The sequence below is a fragment of the Lampris incognitus genome, chromosome 8 (assembly GCF_029633865.1).
Source record: "Lampris incognitus isolate fLamInc1 chromosome 8, fLamInc1.hap2, whole genome shotgun sequence".
In the NCBI taxonomy this organism is placed as follows: domain Eukaryota; kingdom Metazoa; phylum Chordata; class Actinopteri; order Lampriformes; family Lampridae; genus Lampris; species Lampris incognitus.
Genome location: NC_079218.1, coordinates 9,969,495 through 9,997,424, shown reverse-complemented (window position 1 = coordinate 9,997,424; position 27,930 = coordinate 9,969,495). Strand labels below are relative to the sequence as shown.

General features: G+C 42.9%; 2 protein-coding genes across 3 annotated transcripts in view; one reads left to right on the top strand and one right to left on the bottom strand.

The window, feature by feature from the left end:
* Positions 1 to 103: 103 nt before the first annotated feature.
* On the bottom strand, positions 104 to 24,357 carry pigl (phosphatidylinositol glycan anchor biosynthesis, class L). 2 transcript variants are annotated; one of them, XM_056284778.1, is made up of 7 exons: positions 24,016 to 24,357; positions 22,196 to 22,295; positions 11,276 to 11,366; positions 9,816 to 9,883; positions 8,590 to 8,621; positions 543 to 676; positions 104 to 259 (listed from the first exon to the last, which is right to left on the bottom strand). In XM_056284778.1, exons 1-7 carry the CDS (start codon positions 24,293 to 24,295, stop codon positions 131 to 133), a joined length of 834 nt encoding a protein of 277 aa, XP_056140753.1. In that variant the 5' UTR covers positions 24,296 to 24,357; the 3' UTR covers positions 104 to 130. The 2 variants fall into 2 exon arrangements, with proteins under 2 accessions (XP_056140753.1, XP_056140754.1); XM_056284779.1 differs by lacking the exon at positions 8,590 to 8,621.
* Positions 24,358 to 24,856: 499 nt separating this feature from the next.
* Positions 24,857 to 27,930, top strand: part of ncor1 (nuclear receptor corepressor 1) — a 128,721-nt gene continuing 125,647 nt past the window's right edge. Inside the window, exon 1 of the mRNA XM_056284759.1 lies at positions 24,857 to 24,965. The gene's annotated coding sequence lies outside the window, so the exon portion shown is untranslated. The remainder of the gene's footprint in view (positions 24,966 to 27,930) is intronic.

Below are 27,930 nucleotides of genomic sequence, written 5' to 3'. Positions count from 1 at the left end.
AGCAAAACAACTGCTCAGCTTTAAATAGAGTTACTTCATCCGTTCCTACTGCTTTAATTTAGTTGTTCGGCCACCACAAAGCGCTTTCTGAGATTACAATCTGTGCACCTGCATGAACTCTAGATAGGGACTAATAAATCTTCAGGTTCTTCGGACCCTGCGGGATCATCTGGAATGTGTTGACAAACATGTAACGTGAAAAGAAGATGTAGAGGTGGCGAAACCACAGGAGCTGTGTGCGATGACACAACATGGCTTCCTGAAAAGAAAGAAAGAAAGAAGCTTATATGAGCAACACAGGTTTATAACCGTACCACAGAATGGGATATTTTATTTATTGTCGACAGTTGTTAAAATTCAATGTTTACTGTCCGTGCATTTGGTTATTTTATAAAGATGGATTCCAACTAGAAACAGCGTTTACTGTCAGTGCTTACTTGCCTCCACCCTCCAGGTACATGCTCACCTGTTTAGGACTTGCATACAAAATGTGCACCCTCTTAACAATGGAGGGAAACAAACCATCTATTTTGGAGTCTCACCTTGGCACGCCTGTAGCCGTCTAATCCCACAATGCAGCAAAAACGTGAGGGGAGTAGCCAAGAGAGGGGCAGCTCCAAAAAGGAGAGGTACTTTCTGAGAAGGCCAACAGTCACCAAAGAGAGAATGCAGCAGTCTGGGAGAAACAGAGACCCAGTTAGCCATTAACATTATATTTAACTACTTAAACAAACAGCTACCCAGTTCATTGGCCAAACGGACACACAGGCTGTTCTTTGTGGAATACAATCAAGTTGTTGTGTATTTTGCGAATGACGGATATAGAGGGCATTGTCTCTTTTTGGTGGTTAAACGGCACACTGGAGGTGCCATCAACATCAGCGGGGGTATCAACCCGACAGTGAAAAGCATCACACTACTTTGTTGAAGCTATACCGTCAACATGTAGCGAGAATGTTTAACAGTTTGGACACTGACCAAAGGACTACTCAAGCTAGCAGGCAGTCATGGGGTAGAAGTCTCTTTAGGCAACGGTTACTAATGAACAGAGAACCTCAGTGCAACGCGGCAGGCTTAGAATCACGTTGGGGCTTAAATCTCTTCTCTCACTAAGAGGCTGTGGCCGACACGGGCAACCATATGGCATGAATCGTGCATAGCTTTTCTTAAACGATCAGCACCCCAGGTGATTTTACTGATTAGCAGTGGTGTGGACTCGAGCTACATGAATTGGACTTCAGTCACACTCGAGTCACAAATCTGATGAGTTTAACCTTGACAAAACTGAAAAACACTTGCAACCAGACTGGTTTTAACACCAGTGACTCATGACTTCACTTGGACTTGAGCCTTTTGACTTTGAAAGACTTGACACCTTCTCCAAGCCCAAATATATGTATTTTTTTTCTTTCCCTTTTTAAAGCGTGTGCAGCCAATTTGCTCTTCATTTCCATAATTACAGATCCACTTTGAATCAGAGTTTGCCCTATTTGCCAAATGTACAATGAATGTGCACAGGAATTTGCCTTGGTGATATAGCGCAGTGAGACAATAAGAAAAAAAAAAAGCAGAATAAGAATTGAGTAAGAGTGAGAGTAAAAGGAGAAACATAATAAAATAAAATAACCATAAATAAGAATATATATATATGTTACGGGTAATTTGAAAAAACGGTTAATGTGCAAACTACCCGGTTAATGTGCAGATTACCCAACCGGGCGGTTAATGTGCACATTACCCGCCAGAACGGGTTATCTGCACATTAACCGGGTAGTCTGCACACTACCCGCTTAGGTGGGTAATGTGGATAGAACGAACCACATTATCCAAATTAACCGGGTGGTCTGCTACTAGGCTATATTAGCCAGGTGAGGGAGGGGATCGGGCACATTTTTGTCTTTTTTGGTGGTTGTGTAAAAGTGCGTCTGAAAGGTATCGCCTGTTCATTCATTTTTCTTGCCTGATTGGCAGACAGGAATTGCATTTTGACATTTTTTCGCTGCTTCTGCTCCTACATACTGGGCTTATAAAACGAATTTCGTTCTGTTTTCATATCATCTAGTCTTAGTATTTTCCCCCGCCAGTACCCCTCTTCCGTAAAGTGTTACTTACCAGTCTGTCCACGGAGTGATTGCCATTTGGGATTGGTTGAATGACGCATGTCTCCAGTGACAGTAGGCTATAGCAGCCTGATGGGAGATGGCCAAGACTGATATTTCTTTTCACCCTTGTCAAATGTGTAGGCTATTCATTCATATCAGGGATCAGATAGAGAGCGAGGAGGGCTCATTTTTGTGTTCTTTGATGCTAATAGCCCACTTACACAAGTGGGGGAAAACGTTGATCTAAGACAGAATATATCGCCAACGTCTGTTCTTTCATTTACCACAACTTGTGATTCCTCAGATGGCCTCACTTCATGAGTCATTAGGCTAAAGGCCTATTGCTGATTTAAATATCAAAATATCGTAAAAAGATGAGTTGCAGGTTCGTTCCATCCACATTAACCGCCCAAGCGGGCAGTGTGCAGACTACCCGGTTAATGTGCAGATAACCCATTCTGGCGGGTAATGTGCACATTAACCGCCCGGTTGGGTAATCTGCACATTAACCGGGTAGTTTGCACATTAACCGTTTTTTCACATTACCCGTAACATATATACTACTGTATGCTACAATATGGTACATATTGCACAATCCTGGCAGGACGGTTGGGTTCATAGTAGGGGTTGTACCATCCCATACAGCGTGTGTGTCAAAAGACCAAAAGACATGCATGCATGTGTGTGTGTGTGTGTGTGTGTGGGGGGGGTATTGATGATGATATGTGGAGGAGGGTGGGGGGATGAAGTGGGAGCTAAGATGGGTTATTGAGGAGAGTGATGGCCTTAAGGAAAAAACGGAAAACTGTTAAGGTGTCTGGTGGTCCTAGTCTTGGTGGAGCAGAACGTGCAGCCAGAAGGAAGTTTTCTGATGAGGCAGTGAGCCAGGTGTGATGGGCCACCAATATTTACTGACCCGCTTCCTGGTTTCTGGCATCGAACAGAACACTGACGTGCATCTGTTCCTGGCCTGTGAGCCGCCTGGTTGTTCGCACAATACATTCCAGTCTGTGTTTGGTGTGGGCAGAGAATAAGGCATACCACACAGTGATGAAGAAGGTGAGGACACTCGATGGTGGCTCTGTAGAACTGGCTGTGACCTTTCGAGGAGATGTTTCATCTTCTGGAGCAGTCTGTGGAAGGAACATCCTCTCGTGAGCTTGCTTGATGACATTAGATGAGTGTGTCTCCCATTTCAGTTTGTTGGTGATGGTGGTACCCAGAAACTTAACAGACTCCACCACCTCCATGGCTCCGTTGTTGATTAGTAGTGGGGGATGTGAGGTTGGGTGTTATGGAAGTCCATGACCATCTCTACTGTCTTGTTGACATTGAGCTCCAGGTTGTTTTCTGAACACCATGTTGCCAGTTGTGACAGTGTTCCTGTAGGCCATCATTGTCCTTGATGAGACCTAGGACTGTGGTGTCATCTGCAAACTTGACCAGTATGATGAAGGGGTGGCTGCAGGTGCAGTCACTGGTGTGCAGAGAGTACAGATAAGGGTAAAGAACATAACGTTGTGGAGCTCCAGTGCTGGTGGTGAGGGGGGGCAGACAGGTGGGTGCCAAGCCGTACCTGTTGCTTCCTGTTGGTCAGGAAGTCTATAATCCACTTGGAAATGGGGCGGGGCACCTGCAGCTGTAGCAGCTTGGTGTGGAGACAGTCGGGAAGGATGGTGTTAAAGGCAGAACTGAAGTCTACAAACAGAGTCCTCACATAAGTGCTGGGCGTGTCCAAGTGCTGTAGTATATGGTAGAGGCTGCATCATCCATGGAGTGGCTGGCTCTGTAGGTGAACTAAAGGGTCCAGAAGGGGGTATGTGATTGGTCTGAGGAAGGACAGGATGAGTCTATCAAAGCACTTTATGACTACGGATGTCAGAGCATTAGGTCTGTAGTCATTCAGGCACCTAATTCTGTCCTTCTTTGGAACTGGGATGATGGTGCATGCTTTGAAACAGGTTGACAGAGGTCATTCAGAGATGGACTGAGTGAAAATGCACAAGAACATTGGTGAAAGCAGGGTGGTGCAGTGCCTCTGTGGCCGGGGACACAACATCAGGTTTCCTTGAATTCAGGCATATGAAGAGCTTATGGATGTCTTTCTCTGTGAAGGTGAGAGAGAAAGGAGGGGGGAGACAGATAGACCACAGCTAATAGCTCTGGATTGTATTCCTGAGATGGGTTGGGGTAGGCTGATGGTCTTGGAGTGATGGGGGTGGCCTAGACGATGGGACATCAGTGTGTGTGATAGGGGACCTCTCAAACCTAGTGTTAAAGGTGTTCAGTCAGCCAGTCCAAGGGATGGGGTGATTACAGGACTTTTCTTATTGTCACCAAACAGCTGCAGGGTCGTTGGTGCTTGAATCATGCTCCAGCTTGGCTTTGTACACCTCCTGGCAGATTTGATGGCCTTTTTGAGGTTCTGTCTAGCCAGCCTGAATGTATCCATATCACCTTGTGACGCCTGTTCCATGAGCTGATTGGAGATCCAGGACTTGTGGTTATTGCACCTTATGATGGTTTTGGTTGGGAGGCAGATCTGCTCACAGAAGTTGATATATGGACATACAGTATCAACAAATGAGTTGTTGTTGTCCTTAGGGCCTCAGAGACTCCCAGTCAGTGGACTCCATGCAATCCTGAAGCATGTTGGTTGCTTCTTAAGTCCATCTCCGTACTGTAGACCTGGATGGTGTAGCCCTCTTCACTTGCTGTCTATGTGTTGGGACCACATGTTATTATGGAGTGATCTGAGCGTTCACTGGTGCATGGGGGATGGAGCGCACATGTTTGATGGTGGAGTAAAAGTGGTCTAGTGTATTACCGTTGCGTGTGGCGCATGTCACCCGCTGTTTGTAGCCCGGCAGTTCATGTGAGAAACTACACAAGTTTAAATCTCCCATGACAAGAACTACCGAATTCGGCTAAGAGTTTTCTACAGGGGAAATTTGCTCAGTCAACGAGTGTTATGCTTCTTGGATGGGGGCTTGCGGGGGTATGTAAACACTCACGAGGATAAGAGATGAGAATTCTCTTGTGGAGTAGTATGGCTGGCACTCGATAAAAACTGATTCCAGGATACTAGAGCAGTGTTGGTATGTTTTTACTGCATCCGAGCACCAGCTGTCATTGATGTTGAAACGCATACTTCCTCCCTTTGATTTCCTACATGCCGCTGTGTCCCGGTCAGCCGTAATAAGTTGGTATCCAGGTAAATCCACAGCGGTGTCGGTGATGACGTCATGTAGCCAGTTTTCGTAGAAGAATAATAGTTTCTTTGAAAGAATCAAATCGTATTGAATACAAATTTTAAAGAGCGTGTCTCCCCGTCTGCTGCCCAATGACTGCTGGGATAGGCTCCGGCATCCCCGTGACCCCGAGAGCAGGATAAGCGGTTTGGATAATGGATGAACAGATAGTGTAAGTATTACTTTTTTGTTAAAATTTTAAAATTGCATTACATTTGATGAAGAGCACATGATGATTCATTTAGGACTTGAAACTCAAAGTTTAGGACTTTGGACTTTTCTGTTTTGGCTTGAGACTTACTACTTCTGACTTGGAAAACAATGAATTGGTCCCACCTCTGCCGATCAGCACATTGTTGCTCATTTGAATTTTTATTGTTAACTGGTAAATACTTTGGGTTGCCTATATCTTATCACTTGTTTGACCTGTCCACTCTTTATTAGGTTTTGATTTGGCTTCTGAGGTTTTGACTTTAAGGCTTTAAAATATTGCCTTGGCCTTATGATTGGAGTTTCATGTTCCCCTTTATGCACAGGTCTGTTTGTCATGTTTATTCATATAGCTCATGAAGATCTGACGACCAAAAATTGTTCTCACTTTCCAATAAAGCTTTCTTGTAAATGAAGACATTTGTGTGCGACTCTATTATAAATGATCAGTGCACCGGAACTGACAGATTAATCAGTAAAATCACCTGGTGAATAGGCATGTGAACTAAAATTCACATCAGAATATTTTTCTAGATGATAATGACATTGTGACATTGTGAATCTATCAAAAAAGAAAAATCTGAATTAGATTTTATGAGTCTTTTTAACACAACATCTCAAAAGACGGTACATAAGAATTAGATGAGAAATCGCTGCTAAGGTGAAATGGTGCAAATACACAATATAATGGTATATGAATAGGATCCATCCACCCATCCATTATCCGCTTATCCTGCTCTCAGGGTCACGGGGATGCTGGAGCCTATTCCAGCAGTCATTGGGCGGCAGGCAGGGAGACACCCTGGACAGGCCACCAGGCCATCACACACACACACACACACACACACACACACACACACACACACACACACACACACACACACACACACACACACACACACACACACACACACACACACACACACACACACACACACACACACACACACACTCATACCTAGGGACAATTTAGTATGGCCGATTCACCTGACCCACATGTCTTCGGACTGTGGGAGGAAACTGGAGCACCCCGAGGAAACCAACGCAGACATGCGGAGAACAATGCAAACTCCACACAGAGGACGACCCGGGACAACCCCCCCAAGGTTGGACTACCTGGGGGCTCAAACCCAGAACCTTCTTGCTGTGAAGAAACCACGCTAACCACTGCGCCACCATGCCGCTCCAGCTTAAAGATATATCACAGCATTCCAATAATCAAAATCCCAGACAATATTAGGTCTCATATCACACTATTGACATTATATCACCCAGGTGTAGTGATTTCATAAAGGTGGAAGGGAAACCTTTGTATGTCTGGGTTATGTTAAAAACCAACCAAATAAGTGAGGCACAAAGACAAGGTCAGTTTATAGGAATGTCCAGCCCATAAGCCTGATAAGGGCAAAAAAAATCAATAAAAAAATCAATCAATCAATCAATCAAAAATGGTGCCACTGTTTCAAACAGCACTCAGTGTAAGCTAATAGTGTGCCTATGGTAAGACCCAAACACCGGTCTGATCCTTGGCCTAGATAGAAAAAAATCCTATCCTCTGGGCTGCTTCACCATGAGGTCTCAGGACATATGGTGATGTTATCCTGCCATTTAACAGCTGAGGACTACAACACTGATCTGCTATAGTCAGCTAGACAGGTTCTGCTGTGGGTCGACTCAGTCTCAGTGGGGTTGTGTTACCATATCTGTGGAGTCACGAGTCTGTAGTCTTGACCTTTGACGTGGCATAAAGTTTGTCCTAGTTTTCATTTTACACCCTGGATCACGTTAACCAATAAAGTTCACAACGTGACGAGCGATAAACAAAAACTCAGCGCTGGCATTGTTGCAAGCCACAACCGATCACGTGCAACCAGTACGTTGACTTTGTTATAATAAAGCTCCTGGGCTTGGGGATGAATTAAGAGAGAGGGGGTCTGGTGAGTTGTCTTGATTTAGTCTAGGACAGTCTACATCTGCATTTTAATAAGAGTTTAACAGTTACTATTCTGTAAAAACCTAAAAGAAAGCCATGCAATGCACAGGATGGAGTATTTGCATTGGAAAATAAAAACCAAGGACGTCTTGTGTCTGGGGCTTGTGTTTTCCTGCTGCGTATACACTGGCAACTTAACAGCACCCCCACCAGTTTAAAATATGTAGAACAAACATGAATCACATAAAAGTCATTTGGACAGTAGAGGGTGCTGCACAACAACAAAACAACTGCTCTGGCCCACACTTTTCTTTTTTGTATTTTCAAATAAAACATATGGGGGGGGGGGCATCCATTCCTTGGTAAGCATTCGTTTTTGTGGTATTTTAGAATTTACCTGATGAGACATGCGCTGCAGAATTGAAGGTTTTCCCTCTGTCCAATGATGGACATCCACCAACAGTCCACCTGCAGTCACCAACCTCGTTTCAGCCAGATAAGAAAATGGTGGGCGGCTGGGGCGCAAGACCAGAGAGAGAGAGAGATCTGGTCTCGCACATGCACATAGGGTGCCTCCCCCAAATCAAACTTGAATTTTGAAATACAGAATGTATCTGAGCTGCTGAAATAGGGCCCTGTGATGGACTGGTGGTCTGTCCAGGGTGACGCCCTGCCTGCCACCCAATGACTGCTGGAATAGGCTCCAGCTTCCCCGCAACCCCGACTGGGATAAGCCGCTTGGATAATGGAATGGAATGGAAAAACATATGGGGGGGGTGTGTGTGTGTGTGTGAATTTGTATTGATAAAGGCCTCAATAAGCATGTATAAATGTTTAAGTTTCTTACTGGTACCATCGATCTTATCATAGAAACAGTTATAAATATTTGTGCTTAACTAATACCTGGACGGTACAATATCAGTCTTACACTATTGGTACTAAGCAGTTTTGCTTGGAGAGAAATTCCATGTTGGTCCAGGGGCTCAAACCTGCACTCTTCTGGTCACAGATAATACAGGCAAAACATAAAAAAATCCAACAACAACAACTGAATGGTGCTATAAATTGGGCAAAAACAGGGACTTTAACTCACCATCAGGTACCTGGCCAGTGAATGTGAGATGTCTGTAGGTGGATAAAAAGAAGAATATCACTTTCTATGAAATCATAGAGGGAAAACCATTCAAATGGGATCATCCGGCTTATTAGTTTGGATTTGTGTTTGCAACGCTTATAACAATGGCTGTGGTTTGTTTCAGATTTCCAAAGGCAATAAGTTACAGAGAGATGAACTGAGACCTGCACGTCTTCAGGAAAGGCCTAAGCAGTACTGCAGCTGAGCCAAAACGTCCGTGTCATCTGTCATTAGGTACTATCGTGTACAATAGGATTGGAGGATTTCTAGCGTTTTACTAATAATCTAATGAATTATCACGTGCTGCTCATTACACAGTAAGAGTGCACACCACAACTCAGGGGCTATGGTCACCATAGATACCCTCACATATCACACCGAGTCTCCTTTACATCTCTGCAGTCAGTCGCTCCTCCAGACTCTCATCTCATTGAATCCATGATGCTTCCTAGATTTGCCTACACAATATTGCATGAAATAAAAATTCAGAGAACCTGTAGGATTTTGGCTCAGTCAAAAAAAAAAAAAAACTTTTTTTTTTTTAAATAGTGCAGACAACCTCTCTAGGTTCCAACCTAATGGGAGGCATGAGTTCCAATCTGGAGAGAATAGCGCTTATCAAACAATGAAGTCTGGAAATTACCGTGGAGCCGGAGATGGTCAGCAAAGGAAAGATGACTGCTAAAACAACGGTCAATGGAGGTGTCAGCGGAATAAGGGGACGCACTGCATTGCAACATACACCACAAAAAAAAAAAAAAAACAACCCAAAATAGTCTGATGCAACTTCAACTTGGCTGGCCTCTCCAAAACCAGACGTTCCCTCCTACTTCATCATCCCGGGGAAAAATTTGCTATTAAGATCTGCTGGAGTCGAGGACTCTTTGTTTGGATGACCTCTCAACTATGTAACAGATGAAATATCAATGTGTTTGTGTGTGGGTGTGTTTTTCTCTGTGGGCAAAATGTGGAGAGAGGCATGCTGATGTGTGCCTGAAAGTGTTGTGTACATTGGGCTGGTGTGTGTTGTGTATAATTGTAAGTCTTGGAATGCTGCCCAAAGGTCTGGTTTCTGAGCACATGTGAAGGCAGCGCTCTATTTCTGAGGACACCTCGTCCTTGAACATAAGAGGGCTTCAAAAGGATGTCCCTCTGCATCCAACATATTGAAGTTTAGGTGGTACCTGACTGCTTTGTGGATGGCTATGTGATTAGGGTGGCCACTCACTCCTCTTCCATCGAATGTCAGCACCTGAAACAACAAAATATGCCATTGGGCTGCAAAAAAGAAAGCTAGAATCTATGAATCTAAAAGAGCATTTGAATTACAGCATGCAAAAGGAGGAAGATATTTGTTTGTTATAGGCTAATAGAAGGGTTTCGTATGCGTCCGAGAGTGGAGCTGTTTGGCAAGACAACTGATATTTAAAAGCCTTTTTGTTGCCTGTATGTTTTGCACACCAGAGGAAGAGAAGAAAATCAGGTCAAAGGCAAAAAAAAAAAAAACTGCTCGGCTAAAGAGATGGCATTTGTTCAGCTGAGGTGTAGCACACCATGACCGTGTGTCTGAAACCGAACAACTAGCCACCATTCCAAGTAATGTGTGAACTTTGTACAGGGAGAAAAAAACTCCCACATTCCTTCAAAAGCCTTGCTGGTATATGTATGGAAAATTAAAGCCAAGTACAAATGTTAATATTACATTTGATAAAACAGAAGGCATCCATTTTTGTAGTGAACAGGATGCAGCCAAGCAAAGCAAATAATATCATCTGAAGCTAATCATCACACTAAATGCTAACCCTGACTCGAAGTTGATAGTAATCAGAATTTGTGAATTTACCCTTAACAGATATGACTAAAGTGAAAGAAGTATAAGATACTTTCTATAGGATTTTGATACCTTATATTTTCCTAGTCTCCTTTTTCAGTTTAAAGGCATATCTTTGCTGGTAAGCAATGACAGGATGGGAGGAGATGGTGAATTGGGTTTGACATTCTTGATAAGAACAACAGATTAGGGGACGGAGGCATCAAGCTGTTTGGTCTGAGCAGAGCTGAAAGCATCCTGCTGTGTCCCTATTTCATCATCTTCCCAAATTAGCTTTGTGTGCTATTGCTACTGCTGTAGGTGATTATTTTTTTACAGCACTAAATCATTTTGTCTTTTCTGAGAATAACCCAGAATGTGACACATTCCTCTCAGCTAACAGTGCAGAACCTCATATCATTGTGCCTGATAAGAATCTCTATGTAAGCATGGGAAATGAACTCCAAAATAATTTTTTTTTTTTGCTGTAGCAGAAGCAATATTTACGCTGATTTCGAGTTCAAATAGGATTTGTACAACACAAAAGCAGAAAAGGAAGCCAACATGCACTGCTCAAGGTCCCTGGAGAGAACACAGTGCAGCCCAAATAATGAGCAGAGATCCTGTGGTGTCAAAACTGATGCAACACATACATAAAAAAAGAAAAGAAAAAGAAATCACAGGTTTCATGAGGTTTTATGCCCACAACAGCTATATGAACATGAGCAAAATCTGCATACAGAAGAAGACAAAATGTCTGTTAATATCAAATGACAGCTGTGTTATTGCTCGGAAAGGAACCAATCCACAAATTCAGTAAAGAGCTACTCATACCATGTTGAAGGAGTGAGCTCTCAAATGATTCATGATAAGAGATGAGGTCAACGGGATGCGCCATTCTACGTTGGGGTCATCTGGAAGATTTCTGAAAGCAGAAGAAAAACTCAGGTTTTAAGGCAACACTGACATTAATAGCTTTCAGATTAGGTTATGTAGGCCTATATTAGATGTGCAATACATACTCCCCCATCACCATTAGCCTTTACTATATCATAAATAAAATTTACTAGCATGCTGACATACACAAGAATGGTGGATTTAATTTTTTTTTTTTATAAAATGTGAGTCATCGTGCTTTTTGCAAACAAGCAAAAATCTGCACAACGCAGATTCAAGCCAAACTCAAAAAATTAGCTGTTTTGGAATGTGACCTCCAGGGAGAGAGAGAGAAGAAAGTTCAGAGGTTAAGGATTGTAGGGGCCTTAGCATCCGATTCCTCTGAAATGACTGCACAGTATTTATCACAAATATCTCTCCTCGGCTTAGAATATGGCTAAAATATAGTAAATAAAATTTCTCTAGTTAGATAAAAAAAAAACATCCTTTCCCCTGGTTCTTCAACCTTGCCTGGCTAAATCCATATGCATCAATTAGCTTTCAGGACCTGTCACTCCACTGAAGCTGCTCTGACCAGAGTAGTTAATCTTCTACTTGCTATGGACTCTGATTCCACATCTGTACTTCTACTACTGGACCTCAGTGCAGCCTTTGACACCATTGATCACTGTAGACTATTAGACAGAATACATTGTAATTTTGGTGTCTGGCTTAGCTCCCTCTTGGTCTAAGTACTATTTATCTGGAAGAACACAGTGAGTCTGCTATAATAATATTACATCGAAATTCTCTGGCATTAATCATGGCGTACATCAGAGCTCAGTTCTAGGCCCTCTACTTTTCTCTCTTTATATTTCACCTCTTGGCCAAATTATACGCAGTCATGGAATACAATTTCCATTGCTATGCGGATGATACTCAGCTGTATATGTGACTATAAGGGCTGATGATTGTATTCAAATGATTAATTTAGAGGCCTGCTTGGCTACTGTGAAAAGTTGGATGTCACTAAATTTCCTGCTTTTAAATGTGGATGAAACCGAGATGCTGGTTGTTGGCCCTGCTAGACACCAACACCCATTTGATCAACGATAACAATCAACAACTCTGTAATTTCCCAAAGTGGGGCAGCCAAAAATCTTACGTTTGATCCCAGCCTTTCCTTTGATAAGCACATTAAAGAAATCACCAAGACTGCCTTTTTTCACTTACATAACAGCTAGAATTCAGTCTTTCCTGTCCATGTCTGATGCATAGACTCTAATACATGCATTTGTTTCATCCATACTTGATTACTGTAATGTTCTGTTTTCGGGTTGGCCACATGAATGCTGCAGCTAGGATCCTAACTAAAACTAGAAACTGTGACCATATTAGATCAATTCTTGCCTCCTTATCCATGTTAGATCAGACTTCAAGGTGCTTCTGTTGACTTATAAAATCCTAAATAGGCTTGCCCCATCATACATGTCTGAGCTTCTTAAAGCATATATTCCATCTCAAGCTCTCCACTCTCAAAATACAGGGCTCCTGTCTGTACCCAAAGTTAAAAAGAAGTCAGCTGGTGGCAGGGCCTTTTACTATCAGGCCCCGTTCTTGTGGAATAACCTGCCTGCTGCCATCAGACAATCAGAGTCTGTTGAGTCATTTAAATCCAAACTTGAAACTCATCTTTTTGCCTCAACCTACAATTAGTTGCCTTTAAACTGAGTACTTCATGACCTGTACTGCATGGCGGGTCAGTTTCTGTCTCAATAAATTTACCAAGCATGGTTCTGCCGACAATATTATAGAGTATAGATTATTAACTATTGCAACCGTTCTCTTCTCTCACGTCTTTTCTCTCTCTCTGAATGATATCTTCTCCTTTCTCCTTTCTCTCTTCTCCGTGTGTGCATGTGTAGACTGTCCTCCTCTCAGGTCTTCATGGTGATGCTGGTTGCCACTTGGACACTGCTTGGCATCCTCCTAATCACATTCTTTATATAGCTTATAAATCCCCAATTTTGTTATCCTCTTTCAATGTTATATCTTTCTCTCACTCCGATGTGCGACTAATGTTTTTTCTCGTCTCTTATCCAATGTCATGAGAATGGTGTGACGTGAGTCTCCCCTGTGTGCATGTGCAGTCTGTCCTCCTGCCAGATCTACATGGTGATGGTAGTCATGGGCTCAAGTCCTGGGCTGTTCCAGTGCCATCTGGACACTGCTTGGCATTCTCATCATAATCTTCGTATATTTTATAATTCCATTATAATGCTGTTATCTTCTTTCAATGTTGTATTCTGTAAATTATGTTTTATTCTGTACACACAACATCCATTGCACATCCGTCTGTCTTGGGAGAGAGATCTCTCCTCTGTTGCTCTCCCTGAGGTTTCTTCCTATTTTTTTCTCCCTGTTAAAAGGGTTTATATTGTTAGGGAGTTGTTTCTTATATGATGCGAGGGTCTAAGCCCCCTGAGGCAAATTTGTAATTTGTGATACTGGGCTATACAAATATAACTGACTTGACTTGCATCAGACACTAAAACAAAGAGAGAGAGAGAGAGAGAGAGAGAGAGAGAGAGAGAGAGAGAGAGAGAGAGAGAGAGAGAGAGAGAGAGAGAGAGAGAGAGAGAGAGAGAGAGAGACGGTGGAAGTCAGTCGAACTCGGGTCAAAGTAGGTCGGTTGAAAACAAAAAGCTCCTCAAGGCTTCAGGAGAAATGGAGGCGTAGCCAGCTTGCTCCCAGGCTAACCATTTCTCTTCTACAGACCACTCGGCAGAGGCAAATGGATGCTAAAAGCCAACATAACACAATGCAGCACATGTTGTACAACTGAAAAACAAACAAATAAAATGACACAAAATTAAAATCTAGTCACTAAAAGAAAGGCTAGGAAGGAAGTGCAGTGGGCTGGGCTTGATGACATGAGCGATAGCAATGGTTTGATATGTCAAAGATGGTGTGGTGTGACTCTGTGTGTGTGTGTGTGTGTGTGTGTGTGTGTGTGTGTGTGTGTGTGTGTGTGTGTGTATGTGTGTGTTTGGGGTCGGGGGGATGAGCGGTTGCCCTGCCTACCCCTTGGCTCCAAACAATGAGGCAGGACAGTGGAGCCGGCACATGGAGGTGATGGATTAGGACACAAATCTAACAGCTGCCAGCGGTAGCAGGGTCAGGCAATAGTTGGGGGTAGGGTGGTGTGTGTGTGTGTGTGTGTGTGTGTGTGTAGAGAGAGAGGCGGGGGAGTTGTATGACAGGGGCTGGGGCACCGGGGTCTGGGTCTGAGGTCGGAGTTCAGAGATAGTTTATAATGGTCTGTCGTCTGAATGAAAATACCACTGTGACATTGCCACACCAGTAGCTTAAAATACCAGATTAGTGGTTTTTTCCCCCCACTACACAATTCAACAACTATGTGAAACCCTGTCAGAAATAATGATAAATGTGGCCCAACTTCAGTACAGTTAAAAAAAGAAGAAAAAGAATAGGTTTAGATAAGGGCAATCTCACTTTGCCTGAAACACTGAAATCAAATAAAAACCAGGAGGACTGATACGGATTTGTAATGTAAAGATTTTACCATGTATAGCAACAGAGGCCTAGATACAGACCACAGTAATAAACGATCTTAACCCATTTTAGTTTCATATCTTGAATCCTGGACCAACACGTTTGCTTTTAAATTGTACTTTTTTGCAGAGGTTTTACATACATCCATCCATCAAAAAAAAAAACAAAACAAAAAAAAAAACCCAAAAAAAAACAATTGAAAAAATTGGTGCTTGGTGATATGAAATAACATATATCATGATAATCACAGTGAATTTTATACAATGTTTCCGTACATCACATTATCTACTTAAATATGCAAAAATACCACATTTAAGACCCCAGCTTAGGCTCATCACATTGAGCTGTTTGGTAATGTAAACTATATCAAACCAAAACTAGTTTTCAAATACGCCCTCAAATATTTCAGACCTCATTCTGTGAGATATTTTAGAAAGATTCCCGTTATCACTGATTTAGACAACAAAATTGCGTATCGCAATGCAACACCACATTCAAATTTCATCCTGATACAATTGCATTGAAAGACAAATTAAAATATTTAATTATTGCCCAAATATAAAAAAAATAAAGATTAGAGCTGACAGTTGAGTGCTTTAGCTTCAGCAAAAGCAAACTTGCAGGGGAAAAGGAACAAAAGATAGACACCTGACCTTTCTCTAAGCAGGATGCAGGCAAAGTGTAGGGCTTCACTATGGCAACAGTGCAAAATGTCCTAGAGTAGCCTTCCCAGTCCCCATTTGTAGCTCGCATGTGGACATCTAATTGCTTGCAGGCATCTGCATGCAGTTGTTGAACTTTGGCCCAGTAAAGGGATTGTGTGAGTGTGTGTGTGAGTGTGTGAGCGAGCAAGACAGCGAATAAGAGAGAGAGAGAGCGAGCAAGAGAGAGAGAGAGAGAGCGATAGTGTATGCACGTGTGTGTGTGTGTGTGTGTGTGTGTGTGTTTCAGAGGGCTTGTTTAGTCTGGTCACATGGACCACAAGCCTTCTGAGACTGCCAGGCTTCTGTCTGCACAGTCAGATTATATGTCCTGCTGGGAAAAGCTGTGAGGTCACTCCATGCCGACATTACGCCCACAACATCCCAGCATAATATGAGACGCCGCTACAAGGACAACACTACAGAGCCATACTGTTTACACACAGACCTACCGAGTTTCTAGCCTGTGTAAGAGCTGATACATTTTGTGGCATTTGTCAATCTCAAAATTGTAACGAGACTGTTGATCAAGGTAACCCTCAATGATCAACACTGTTGTTGTCATTTAGCTTTGTAGTGCAAAGACAGAGTTATTCTATGTCAGCAAGTGACCATAAAGCACTAATGCAGTCAGAGCTGAGGTGTTTTCACTATTTACTGTACGCCCCCCGCCTGGTAATGAATGAGCCAAGGCTACTCGCAGTGTATAATGAAACATACTTAGGGCAGCAGACATTCTGTTTGTCCATTGACAAAAAAACAAAACTATAATTCACCAAAGCTTACATGTCCCTGACCCAGCTCTGTTTATAAAGCTATTTATCTGATCAAAAACAAGCGTCAAGCTGTCAACAACTTCCAAGGAGACATTTCCAGCCACACCTCAATGATAAAGTACAATTAAGAAATGATGCAGGGGGGCGGAAACAGAAAAAAAAAAGACAGCAGGAGAGAGAGCGAGAAAGAGAGAGCGAGAGAGAGATAAACAGAGGCTCCAGTCAAATGAATAATGTCATTAAGAGGTAGATTGGCTGAATTTGTCCAGTAAGCAGCTTTATGGTGTTCAGAGAGTGAACTGATGTCAAGCCAGCGCAAGTGGAGAGGCAGCGGAGCGTACTCAGATCGGGCCTTATCACAAAGGCCCCAACGTGCACCGGGGCCCCAGATACTGTCAACACAGCTGTCCTATTCAGCGGGCGTTAAATCCCATTTCAAATCGAAATCATCTTGAGCAGATAACTCCACACTCTGTGCATAGGAACGTCAGAGCCAAGAGCGCTCACAAAGCCGCAAATTATTTAGAGAAAGCAAGAGACAAGAGGGTTGGAGACAGTGACGGTAGCTGAGATGATAAGGCTCACATTACTGAAACGGGAAATGAATACAGCTATTCAGATCCTAGAGTCAGACTGAAATCAGCAATCAGATTTAATTTTTCCTGTGAACACAGCTTAATAAGACATTCAGCAACAATTATTTATTTGTAAATGACTAATATTGTGCTTATTTTTTTATACTTTTATCTGTGACTGTTCTAAACCGTCTCCAAAACTGAGAGGGAGTGCTCTAGTCCTCATGACTATTCATAACTGACCTTTGAGTGACAAGTTGCAGTAAGGGTCGCCTGTAAGGGCGGACAGGGTTTATTTTGATCCGATTGGCTGTATGTAAATGAGTGTCTGACGATATCGCAAAAATCAGAGAGGAAAAAAAAAAGATTGGTAGGGAGAAGCCGAACTAGGGGGCGTTCTTTGAATAAGACAAAAATAGAAAAACTTTCATATAGTTCATATGTTTCACCGACGACCCGACCCCGAAGAAGCAGCTGATGATGAGATGAGATATATATGTTACGGGTAATGTGAAAAAACGGTTAATGTGCAAACTACCCGGTTAATGTGCAGATTACCCAACCGGGCGGTTAATGTGCACATTACCCGCCAGAACGGGTTATCTGCACATTAACCGGGTAGTCTGCACACCACCCGCTTGGATGGTTAATGTGGATGGAACAAACCTGCAACTCATCTTTTTACGATATTTTGATATTTAAATCAGCAATAGGCCTTTAGCCTAATGACTTGTGAAGTGAGGCCATCTGAGGAATCACAAGTTGTGGTAAATGAAAGAACAGACGTTGGCGATATCATTCTGTCTTAGATCAACGTTTTCCCCCACTTGTGTAAGTGGGCTATTAGCATCAAAGAACACAAAAATGAGCCCTCCTCGCTCTCTATCTGATCCCTGATATGAATGAATAGCCTACACATTTGACAAGGGTGGAAAAAAAATATCAGTCTCGGCCATCTCCCATCAGGCTGCTATAGCCTACTCTCACTGGAGACATGCGTCATTCAACCGATCCCAAATGGCAATCACTCCGTGGACAGACTGGTAAAGAAAACACTTTATGGAAGAGGGGTACTGGCGGGAAAAAATACTAAGACTAGATGATATGAAAACAGAATGAAATTGGTTTTATAAGCCCAGTATGTAGGAGCAGAAGCAGCGAAAAAATATGTCAAAATGCAATTCCTGTCTGCCAATCAGGCAAGAAAAATGAATGAACAGGCGATACCTTTCAGACGCACTTTTACACAACCACCAAAAAAGACAAAAATGTGCCCGATCCCCTCCCTCACCTGGCTAATATAGCCTAGTAGCAGACTACCCGGTTAATGTGGATAATGTGGTTCGTTCTATCCACATTAACCGCCCAAGCGGGTAGTGTGCAGACTACCCGGTTAATGTGCAGATAACCCGTTCTGGCGGGTAATCTGCACATTAACCGCCCCGTTGGGTAATCTGCACATTAACCGCCCCGTTGGGTAATCTGCACATTAACCGCCCCGTTGGGTAATCTGCACATTAACCGCCCCGTTGGGTAATCTGCACATTAACCGCCCTGTTGGGTAATCTGCACATTAACCGGGTAGTTTGCACATTAACCGTTTTTTCACATTACCTGTAACATATATATTTCTCTTTTTTTTTTTTTTTTGCAAGAGCGAGAGAATGCAAAAGGCATTATGATTAAAACAATATGTGACGTTAGGAAATATTAAGTCTCCCAATTTTGGTCTGACTTTAAATAAAGCAATGATTAAAAATGACACAGTTGGAATTCTTGGTCATGGACTCGGCTTTGGCAAGGCAGGAGAACACAAGACATGCATTTAGCTGCATGTGATGTGACGACCTGTAGCATGTAGGTGGGCTTTGTTTCCAACATTAATCATCTCACAGAAGCTGAGTCACAGTAAAAATCACTGTTATCTCATACAGTAGAGTAGTGCTGGGCAATATGGAAAATATGATCATCATGATCATAGAGAATTTTACACAATATCAATATACGCCATGATACCTGCTCATACATACAAAAATACAAAGTCTAACAGTAAGGCTGAATGTTATCATAGTTAACTGTTTTTAATGTAAAGTGTACTATCAAGCCAGAACTAGTTTTCAATTAATCCTCCTTTAAATATTCTACAGCTCATTCTGTGAGAAACTTTGGGCAAAGATTCTCGTTATCGTTAAGACAACAAAATTGTTTATCACGATATGACAAGTCAAATTTCATCCCGATACAACACTACTTAAATACAATAAGTGACAGGAAATGAAATTTCTCCCAGCCCTACAGTAAATGGGTGTAGTTAATTCTAAATCTATGGCCATTTCGTGCAGGCGACACTTGAAACAAATCTCCCTCTGTGACTTTAAGATCTGCCTTGCCATTGTGTACTTGAGTTGCACGCACGCACGCACGCACGCACGCACGCACGCACGCACGCACGCACACACACACACACACACACACACACACACACACACACACACACACACACACACACACAAAGGTTCATCTTATTAACCCTCTAGATGCCAGGAAAGTATCTTTTCCCCCCAAGATGTGTGCGCATTTAAGTGACAACTAGGACAAAAAGGGACATGTGAAGATGTATGACTGCAAATACTTACTAGAGAACATAGGAATGAAGCCAAAATCTGGCTCGCCGTTTACAGACACCGAAAGACAAACAGTTCAGAATGACCTACATTGGGAGTTCTGAGAGCAGTGCCAAAATATATCCCATGGTCCTTGGCAGTTGGCTTCGGAAGACATGGAACGAAGGGGAGGGGAGGGCAGGGGAGGGGTGAAGTAGAGGGGGAACACAGTGAGAGTGAGGGAGGCGGAGAGGGAGCGGGACTGAGGAGGTTCTCAAAGAGCAGATTAGGCGTGTGTTCTTGGGAAAACAACAAATAACACAGAAAGGGAAAATGGGCGGCACTCCGGCTCAGCAGAAATGCAGACAGCACCAAGATCAAAGTTCAGCTATGTTCTGTGTGCACAAGATGATAAAACGGCAAAGTCTGCATGTGTGTGTGTGTATATGTCTGTGTGTGTGTTCAACACACTAACCAATGTTCTGTGGGGCAGACAATCTGGGCAGGCAGCCAGCTTATTGCATTGAGTTTCCAGGTTAGCGGCAGAGTTCGTACGCCTCTCCTGGCAAGCCAACGTGTAGAGACTCACATGTAGGCAGCCCACAAGTTCTCAGAAACTCCAGGAAGGGGGGGGGGGATCTAGTAAAACTGCTAGCCTCATCCGGAGAAAAATCCCGGTCTCGATCATGCCTTTTTACCAGTACTTTCTTTGAAACACGCCCATGCCAACAGTGAGCGCCAGGGGACCAGAAACCTAGGAGCTGTAGCACTGAAACAAAATATAATGGACAGCAGAAATACAGCGAGCTTAATCTGTATTTGAATGCTGTCACTGTTTGTTGGTCTGACTCAGTGCTTAGTCTGAATGTAAAATGATGCTGCTCATTAGCTTCAAATCCAGTCTGTCACCTTTAACTTGGAGCTGTTTACAGACACAATGAGTGAACTCCCAATGAACCACAAATTCTTTTGTATGTAGTCCACCATTTCAGGGTGACAGAAACATTCGGAGAGACCTGGGTTTTACTGCATAGACTATACAGTTTTGATATGCTGTCATAAACTTGTGAACATGTATTTTTCACTTGACTCCATGTTACTCTTGGGCACTACAGACTTTGTGAATAGATAAGAATGAGTAAACATGAGTCGCAGTGATCAATCTAGCTCAGGATTGCCATGCAGACTGGAATGCGCGAATGTTTTCTCCCGACTAATCCTCCCAGAGGAAAAAAAAAACAAAAAAAACAGGCACAATGTAAACGTAACTGAGAGACTTTGGTGTGTACTGCAACATAGAATTGATCCATAGATCCTCAGACAAGAAAACTCAAAACAGCTCTGCACCCAAGAGACCAGTTTAAAGGAATATTGTATAACAGAATTTAGCAGCTGATAAGAAAGTTTAATTTATAACCTCATTGTTGAATAATTACCTTGATTACTAAGCCCTCTCCTAAGAAAGCCCCCTTCCCTGGATGCCCTGGCAGTTACCCGGATGCACCCAAATAACATCACCTTCAATTTTCAAACTTTTGATAAAATCTTTTAAGTTAGAAGAATTAAAAAAATTCATAGACCACGCACAAATCTAATGCAGGCAGATAGATAGATAGCCAGTTAGCTATATAGCTAGATAGATGAAGTAAACAGCAGATTAATAGAATGTCAAGTTGGAATCTCATGGATGTTTTCATGGATACTGAGTGTGTCCCACAGGGAAAGCCTCTCAATGCCCCTGAGGCCTCCCCAATAATTCCCCATGACATATAGAGGGCTAATACATCAGGCCAGACTCAGTGGGGTTTGCGGTGGTAAGAATGGACGAGTTTGATTTGTAGTCGACTTGTTTGTCCTGGGTGTGGGGGAAGGGCATGATGCGATCTAATAGGCAGGCATGCTGGGATTTGACAGCTGGAGCTTGATCCTACGGTAGCGCAAGCATTTTTCTTGGAATTGCACTTTTACCATCAACCGCTTTAAAAAAAAAAGCATCATTACGTATTGTATATGCAAAACTAGATTCCCTTGTTTATTAAGAAAAATAGCGATAAACTAATTGTGATCTAATGATGTGGAGAGCCGATGACGGACGTGGAGAGCCGATGGCGCACAAACTGCATGTAAAAAGTTATTTCGGAGATCTATTAACAGATAAAAATGTTTTTGATATGTAAATCTGTTAATAGTTAACACAACTACATGTTTCAGGCCAATTGGAGTTTTCTATCTATCACAAAGATGAAGACACTGCATCAAATTCATTATGTTTGATGTTTTTAAATTTTGTTTTTTGTCACAAATATTTGTTGTATAACTAACAGTATCTTATTTTGTCTCATTAGCTTCATGGTGTTCGGTTTATGTTTATGTTATTGTATCGATCGCATATTTTTGAAGGACTTTTAGATGCGGCAATAATCAAATTTCTTTAAGAATTACTATGTTTTCATTTAATTTTATCTCAAACTTGTACTACTCAACAGATTTGTTTCAATTACTTTTTATGTGAAATCGAAGAACCGTCTAGATATTTCTTTTCCTCATTCAGCCTTGTAATAAGTGCAGTGGTTTAAACATTTGAGACGGAGAGTCCAGTCTTTTCTGTATTTTGGAATTATGTGTTATGGTGCAGACGTGGACTTACTTGTGATCTACTATGGTGACCCTGGAGGCTGGTATCCCCAACACCGCACAGCTGTTGACAAGTTCCTTTTTACGCTCGGCTCCTTGATTGTAATAATTTCCTGTGCAACATTTGAGGGAAAAGTTGGGATTTGCATATAACGTAGAATGAAATTCCTCATCCTGTTAGTTAATTCCACTTAGATGCTCTAAAAAAAAAGTAAAAACACTTCTACCACCACCACCTACTACTAGCAATAGGAAATGTCAAGCACGTGACTAGAGATGTAACATTCAAATGGTGTTACGCAATGACGGTCTTGATGAGTCAGGGACATTTGGTCACATTGGAACACAACAGGCATTATGTAAAAAGTAATCACTTAATGGAAGTACTGCAACTACGGGAGTGTATTGCTGAGTGACACTATCTATTAGAACAGTGTTTCTCAACCCAGTCCTCAAGGAACCCCTATCCTGCATATTTTCTTTGCAACCCTGAATAGGTGTACCTGTTTGTAGTTATTCAACCAATCAGCAATGAAATTTGTCAGACGTTGCACACCTTGCATAATTAAGTGCTGCGAGATGATTGGTCGAGTAAGTACAAGCAGGGCTACCTATGCAGGGTTACAATGAAAATCTGCAGGATAGGGGGTCCTTGAGGACTGGGTTGAGAAACACTGTATTAGAAGATTTCCAAAAGTCTCTGATTTTGCTTTGATGAGTTAGTTTTCCTGATTTTATTTATTCATTTGTATACAATACCCTAATTTTTCCTTCAGCAAACTCTTTCATTAACTCTGAGAGCATGAAAACGCCCCCCCTTTTTTTAAGAAGCCGATCCAACTTAGGAGCCTGCTGCGTTTTGGTTCACCCAACGCACTTGGGCTTATTTCATTTGGGTTGATGCTGGAGTCGACAGTCATAACGTTTTAGTGACAATGCCTGCGCGAGTCGGCGAAGCACGCACAAATCCCAAGCAGAATGAGCGCTGAAGATTATCTCAATGACATGCGTGTTGACTGAACACACTTAAAATAATGTTTCAGACGACACTGGTTACTGACTTGGACCGGAGTTCCTAAGAAACCACAAAACAAGTGCTGATAAAGTGTCGGTTACATATCTTAAGTGACTAGAGACGGTCGCGAACACACGTTGACGGTAACGACTGGGACTGCGCGTCTACTGGAAAACGTGAAATGTCCCTTTAAGAGAAGCGCGCACAACAGCATCACTAGCCTGCACACCGTCGAGCAGCCAACTTGTCCCCTCTGAGGACAATAAAACCAGCCGTGACCTGAGGTAATCAATGGCGACGCAACAACGGTAAATAGCATTTGAATTCTTTTTAAGATGCCCAGTCGTTTCGTTGAGATTAAAATAACAACGCGGGGCTGCTTTGCGATTTTTTTGGAGGTCAAATATTTCACCCAAGTTATCCAGTCGCTTTGCAAGTGCTCTACTTGCACCACGTTATTAGCAGTATAACAAGAAGTCGCGTTTGATGCCTCCGTGCACCTCCGCTTTTCACTTAGATCGAGATGTTCGCCATCTCCCCCCCTATGCACGGTGTGTGTCCACGTTTGGCGACGCATTTGTACATTGAGCGACGACAAAGTTGGACCGAATGTGCTCAGAAGAATGGGGACAAAATAAAGTAAAACGCTCTAGAGCTGTAACCGGTTATTTTCTTGCCCGGTGCGGGATTCGATACGACTAGGGGCTGACGTGTCTTATTGGTAGCTCACAGATCTAACACTCAACATTTGTTCACCCGTCGACCAACATGTTATCGCGTAAACGCCTCACTACTTAACAAGGGAGTGATCGCCGTACCTTGAGATAAGCACAGCAAGTGAACGCACGCCTTTAATTCCACGAGGTTTAAGATCGTCGGCGCAAAGAACATGCATTCGTCGTCTGGGTGCGCGGCGACGATCAACGCTCTAATGTCCGCGCCGTCTGCGCGCGATTCGAGGGATGACTTTGCTGTGCTCAGTAGAGAATTCCTCAGATACTTGACCGACTTGGCAAAACACCGCCGGTGTCGACGGTAAATGCATTTGATCCAAACGAAGTACGACAAAACTAAAATGAGAACGAGGAAAGCGTTCATTATTTTTGCCCGACGGCGTAAACAAGCCGTGCGCAAACAAACACCGGAGCCAAAGGTTCCGCGGTGCGCTCAACCGGCTGCGGCTCACTCGTTAAATTCAAGCGCCGCATTTTCCTCTTCGCGCTATACGCGATGAGAAAATGCTCAACGTTTGACGACGTCCAACAGTGCATTTTTTATCAAACATGTATTTACGGGTGACAACGTGGGAGATTCTCAGGCGGAAAGATTAGTAATGGGCATCAGGCGACGTTCGCGTTATTGCGAATCGCGGCCAGCAGGAACTTTGCCTCCCCTGCGGGAGCGATTTAGCCGTGACACCACATTGTCCTGACAGCGACATAAAACGACCCACTTTAAATAAAATAGCCCTCCGACACCGAAGTGATGAAATATTCAAATCCCCCTTTGCAGATATTTTTCTTTCATATACTGTGTTCTTTTCACATTTTTTAACGCGAACCCGTCGCCGTTCGCCGCGAAACACGCAGGAAAATATATACCGTCCTGCGAGGAGCTCGGCAGACAAATGCGGCGGAGCCCTCAGCTTTGCCCAGTCGTCCGCGGTCCCTAACCCGCGGATTTACAATCAACGATTTACGCGTCGGTCAGCCCCGGGACCCGCTTCAGCCCCCCCTCCCTCCCCTCGGCCCGATTTCGCGAACATGCGGTGAGTGCAATTCGTTTCTCGGCGTCAAGTCGAGCGGCTCTCGCTCGACTTGTTCGTACGCGGTGTAAAGAGCGCAAGTCTGCGTTGAAAATCTGCCTTGCAAGATGGCGACGCGGTGGAGGCTTGGAAGGTGAAACGCTGCGAAGTTCTCCTGCTGGAGACAATAACGTCCTAAAATGTGCGTTTATCGCCATAGGGGGGGGGGTTAACATTAGACGAGATTGAAGTCATCCATTCATAAATATATATATATATATGTTTTTGTGTATACATTTTGCACGGTGTAGTTGCGAGCGTAAAGGCGTGAGGGAAATAGTTGCAGGAAACAGTGCGGGGGGATAAGCGAGATAGATGGAGCTTATTTGTGGCCTCTGCCTAAACAGTGAGAAACGATATTACACCAAACCGGGGGGGTGGGGGGTGGGGTGGGGAAATAAGGCTCGATATTAGATAACACGAAAACACCCAAGAATAAACAAAACATAAAAGGCGTAGTAACAACGATGATAAGAAAGAGCGCAGACGTGTAGTAGGTGTTCGTGGTGCATACACGTTTCAGTGCGTTTCCGGGATAAAAAAGAAAAAGAGGCATCTGTGGAAATGAACCCATCCCCACCCCCAATTCAAGCAACATCAAAATCCAGTTGCGTGTACATGACAGCGTGGTCAGGGAACAGTGACAACACACACGGCAGCAGCAGTGTGTGTTCGTGGAGCACAGTGCCGGCCACATATGTTTATATTGTTGTTGTTTACTCAGTTGTTGGTAACGTGTTATTGCTTATAATAACAGATAGTGTTACTTGATGTCTCTTACAAAGTTGCTCTACCCATTTATAGAGTCGTGCCATCATGCAACAAAGTGCCCGCTTTACCATACAGCCATTGTTTGGAAATGGGGGGGGTGGTGGTTAAGAATTCTTTTATACTCACAAGAGTATAAAACGTTTATTGCTTTATCGTACTATATTGTCCTACTCTTGCTCCGTTCCTGTGTATTGTCCTTTAGCTGCACAGAACAGTTTCCCCACAGTGGAGCAATAAAGTTTCTATGTATCTCTGTCTGGCTGTAGGTGCAGGTGGAGCGTCTGAGTCCCCCCAAACTTGACCCAACCAAACAATAACCCTGAATTGGTAAAAGCAGGCGAAGTAGTCGGATTTTATCGAATGAAGACGCGTATCGCATGGGTTGCTTCCCCAAAGGGCACCTGAGAAACACACCAAGGCTTTTTTTTAAGAGAAAAAGGCTGACATTTGGATCCTGGAGGTTGGGGAACTACTGGGCGTACTTGCTTTAGATGGCACAATTTAATGTTACTAACTTTAGACATGATAATTAAATGCGTTTGAAGGCCTGAAATGATGGGACAGGGTTCCTGCTCAAATGGTTGTTACCGCACATGAAATGGTCCTGTAAAGAATTTCCTTGTGAAATTATTTAGTACACTTGTCCAGGTTAGCCACTTCGCCAACACAAAGGGTCCGTGTTACAAATCTCATGGTAACCTGGTATCCAGTTGAATGGTCTCATACGCTGATAAAATTTATTCATAAGACTGGATGCTTTTGTAAAGATAGCAAAAATTGAAATGAAATAAATGAACCTAAGCAGCTACAGCCTGTGAAATGTGGCATCAAGGGCATGTGAGTTTCATGTGCTTTGCAAGCAAGCTGTTGCATATTAATGTGGCCTTTTATCAACAGCAAGCATCACCACGACTCAGGAGATGGAGGAAAGAAGTGCCATCTCTTATTCTTCTTATTTTTCAACTGATTTATTAATTCATTTGTCTTTGGGTGATCAGAATGGAAAAAATAACCTCTTAGCGCTTCGTGAAATCAAGGCGCGAGGCACAGTAAAAAAAAAAGATACTTTAAAATTGAAAAAGTAATTTTCAGGGATGCCCCGGTAGCTCATCTGGAATAGCACGTAGCACATATCAAGGCTGGGTCCTTACCACGGCGGCCTAGGTTCAAATCCAGCCCGGGCCCTTTGCTGTATGTCATCCCCTCTCTCTCCCCTGCCTTTCCTGTCTCTCTCTACTGTTGCTGCCAAATAAAGTGGAAAGTGCCAAAAAAATTAATTTTCAGCAGCAACGTCTAACCTCGCGTTTCCTGTTCAGCTGCACTGTTGGTACGTTCGCTGGTAAATTTCTTCTCAATTTCTCAGTTTGCAGATTTGTATTTCTACTTAGGAAGTGGAGATTTTTTTTAACATGAACTGTAAAACCCTCGCCCATAATATCAGAGGGTCCTATTTTGTTTATACATAACAAAGTAAATTAACCCACCTGCATTGTACTACCGAGATTTTGATGGTTTGGTCTGAAATTGGAGGTGGATGTGGAATTTGTTTTAATAATTGAGAAAGCTGCGTGAAGACGGTAGTTTTTTTTTTTCAATTGTAAATATCATTTGGGAAGGCATGAAAATAAAAAGCATGCCTTACCCATCAGCAATGATAAGGAAAACCCAGAAAATATTGCATTACACATTGAAGTTGGCAGGGGTTTGATATTTGGAGGCGGTTGGAAGTGCTCCTGCTTGATCAAACTAAATGAGCTGTTGAACGATGCTAGGCTATGTTGGGTTTTCCTTTTCGTCCTGGCGGTTATTTCCCCCTCTCAAGTGCAACATATTGCTTGATTTAAATTGTCTTGTTCCTGCCATGTTGTTTGGCTCTCCCCAAAATGGTGACTAAAAGGTGTCAAACGACGATCGAACTTACAGTACTGTGTAGGCCCACTGTCTGCTGTTGAACAAATGTGGCTGACACGTGGAACAGCTCACTTTTGTTTTTACGGTGAATTGAAGTTCTTTGCTTGCAGAAGTAGGAAAACAAACAGTGAAACAAGAAAATGTTAATCTGTTATGGTCATAGTCGGGAATCATCAGCAGCTACCAGTAATTGTTGTCATTAGATTTTTGCCGTTTTGTTTACCCTCTACATTGGAAGGACACGGGA

Bases quoted from the DNA above. Each gene is read 5' to 3' on its own strand.
- pigl (XM_056284778.1), bottom strand. From the start codon at position 24,295: ATGAACGCTTTCCTCGTTCTCATTTTAGTTTTGTCGTACTTCGTTTGG. The intron at 22,296-24,015 runs GTACGGCGATCA...AATGTTGCACAG, and splicing joins CTTGCTGTGCTTATCTCAAG to GAAATTATTACAATCAAGGA. The intron at 677-8,589 runs GTGAGTTAAAGT...TGTTTCTCCCAG, and splicing joins CACTGGCCAGGTACCTGATG to ACTGCTGCATTCTCTCTTTG.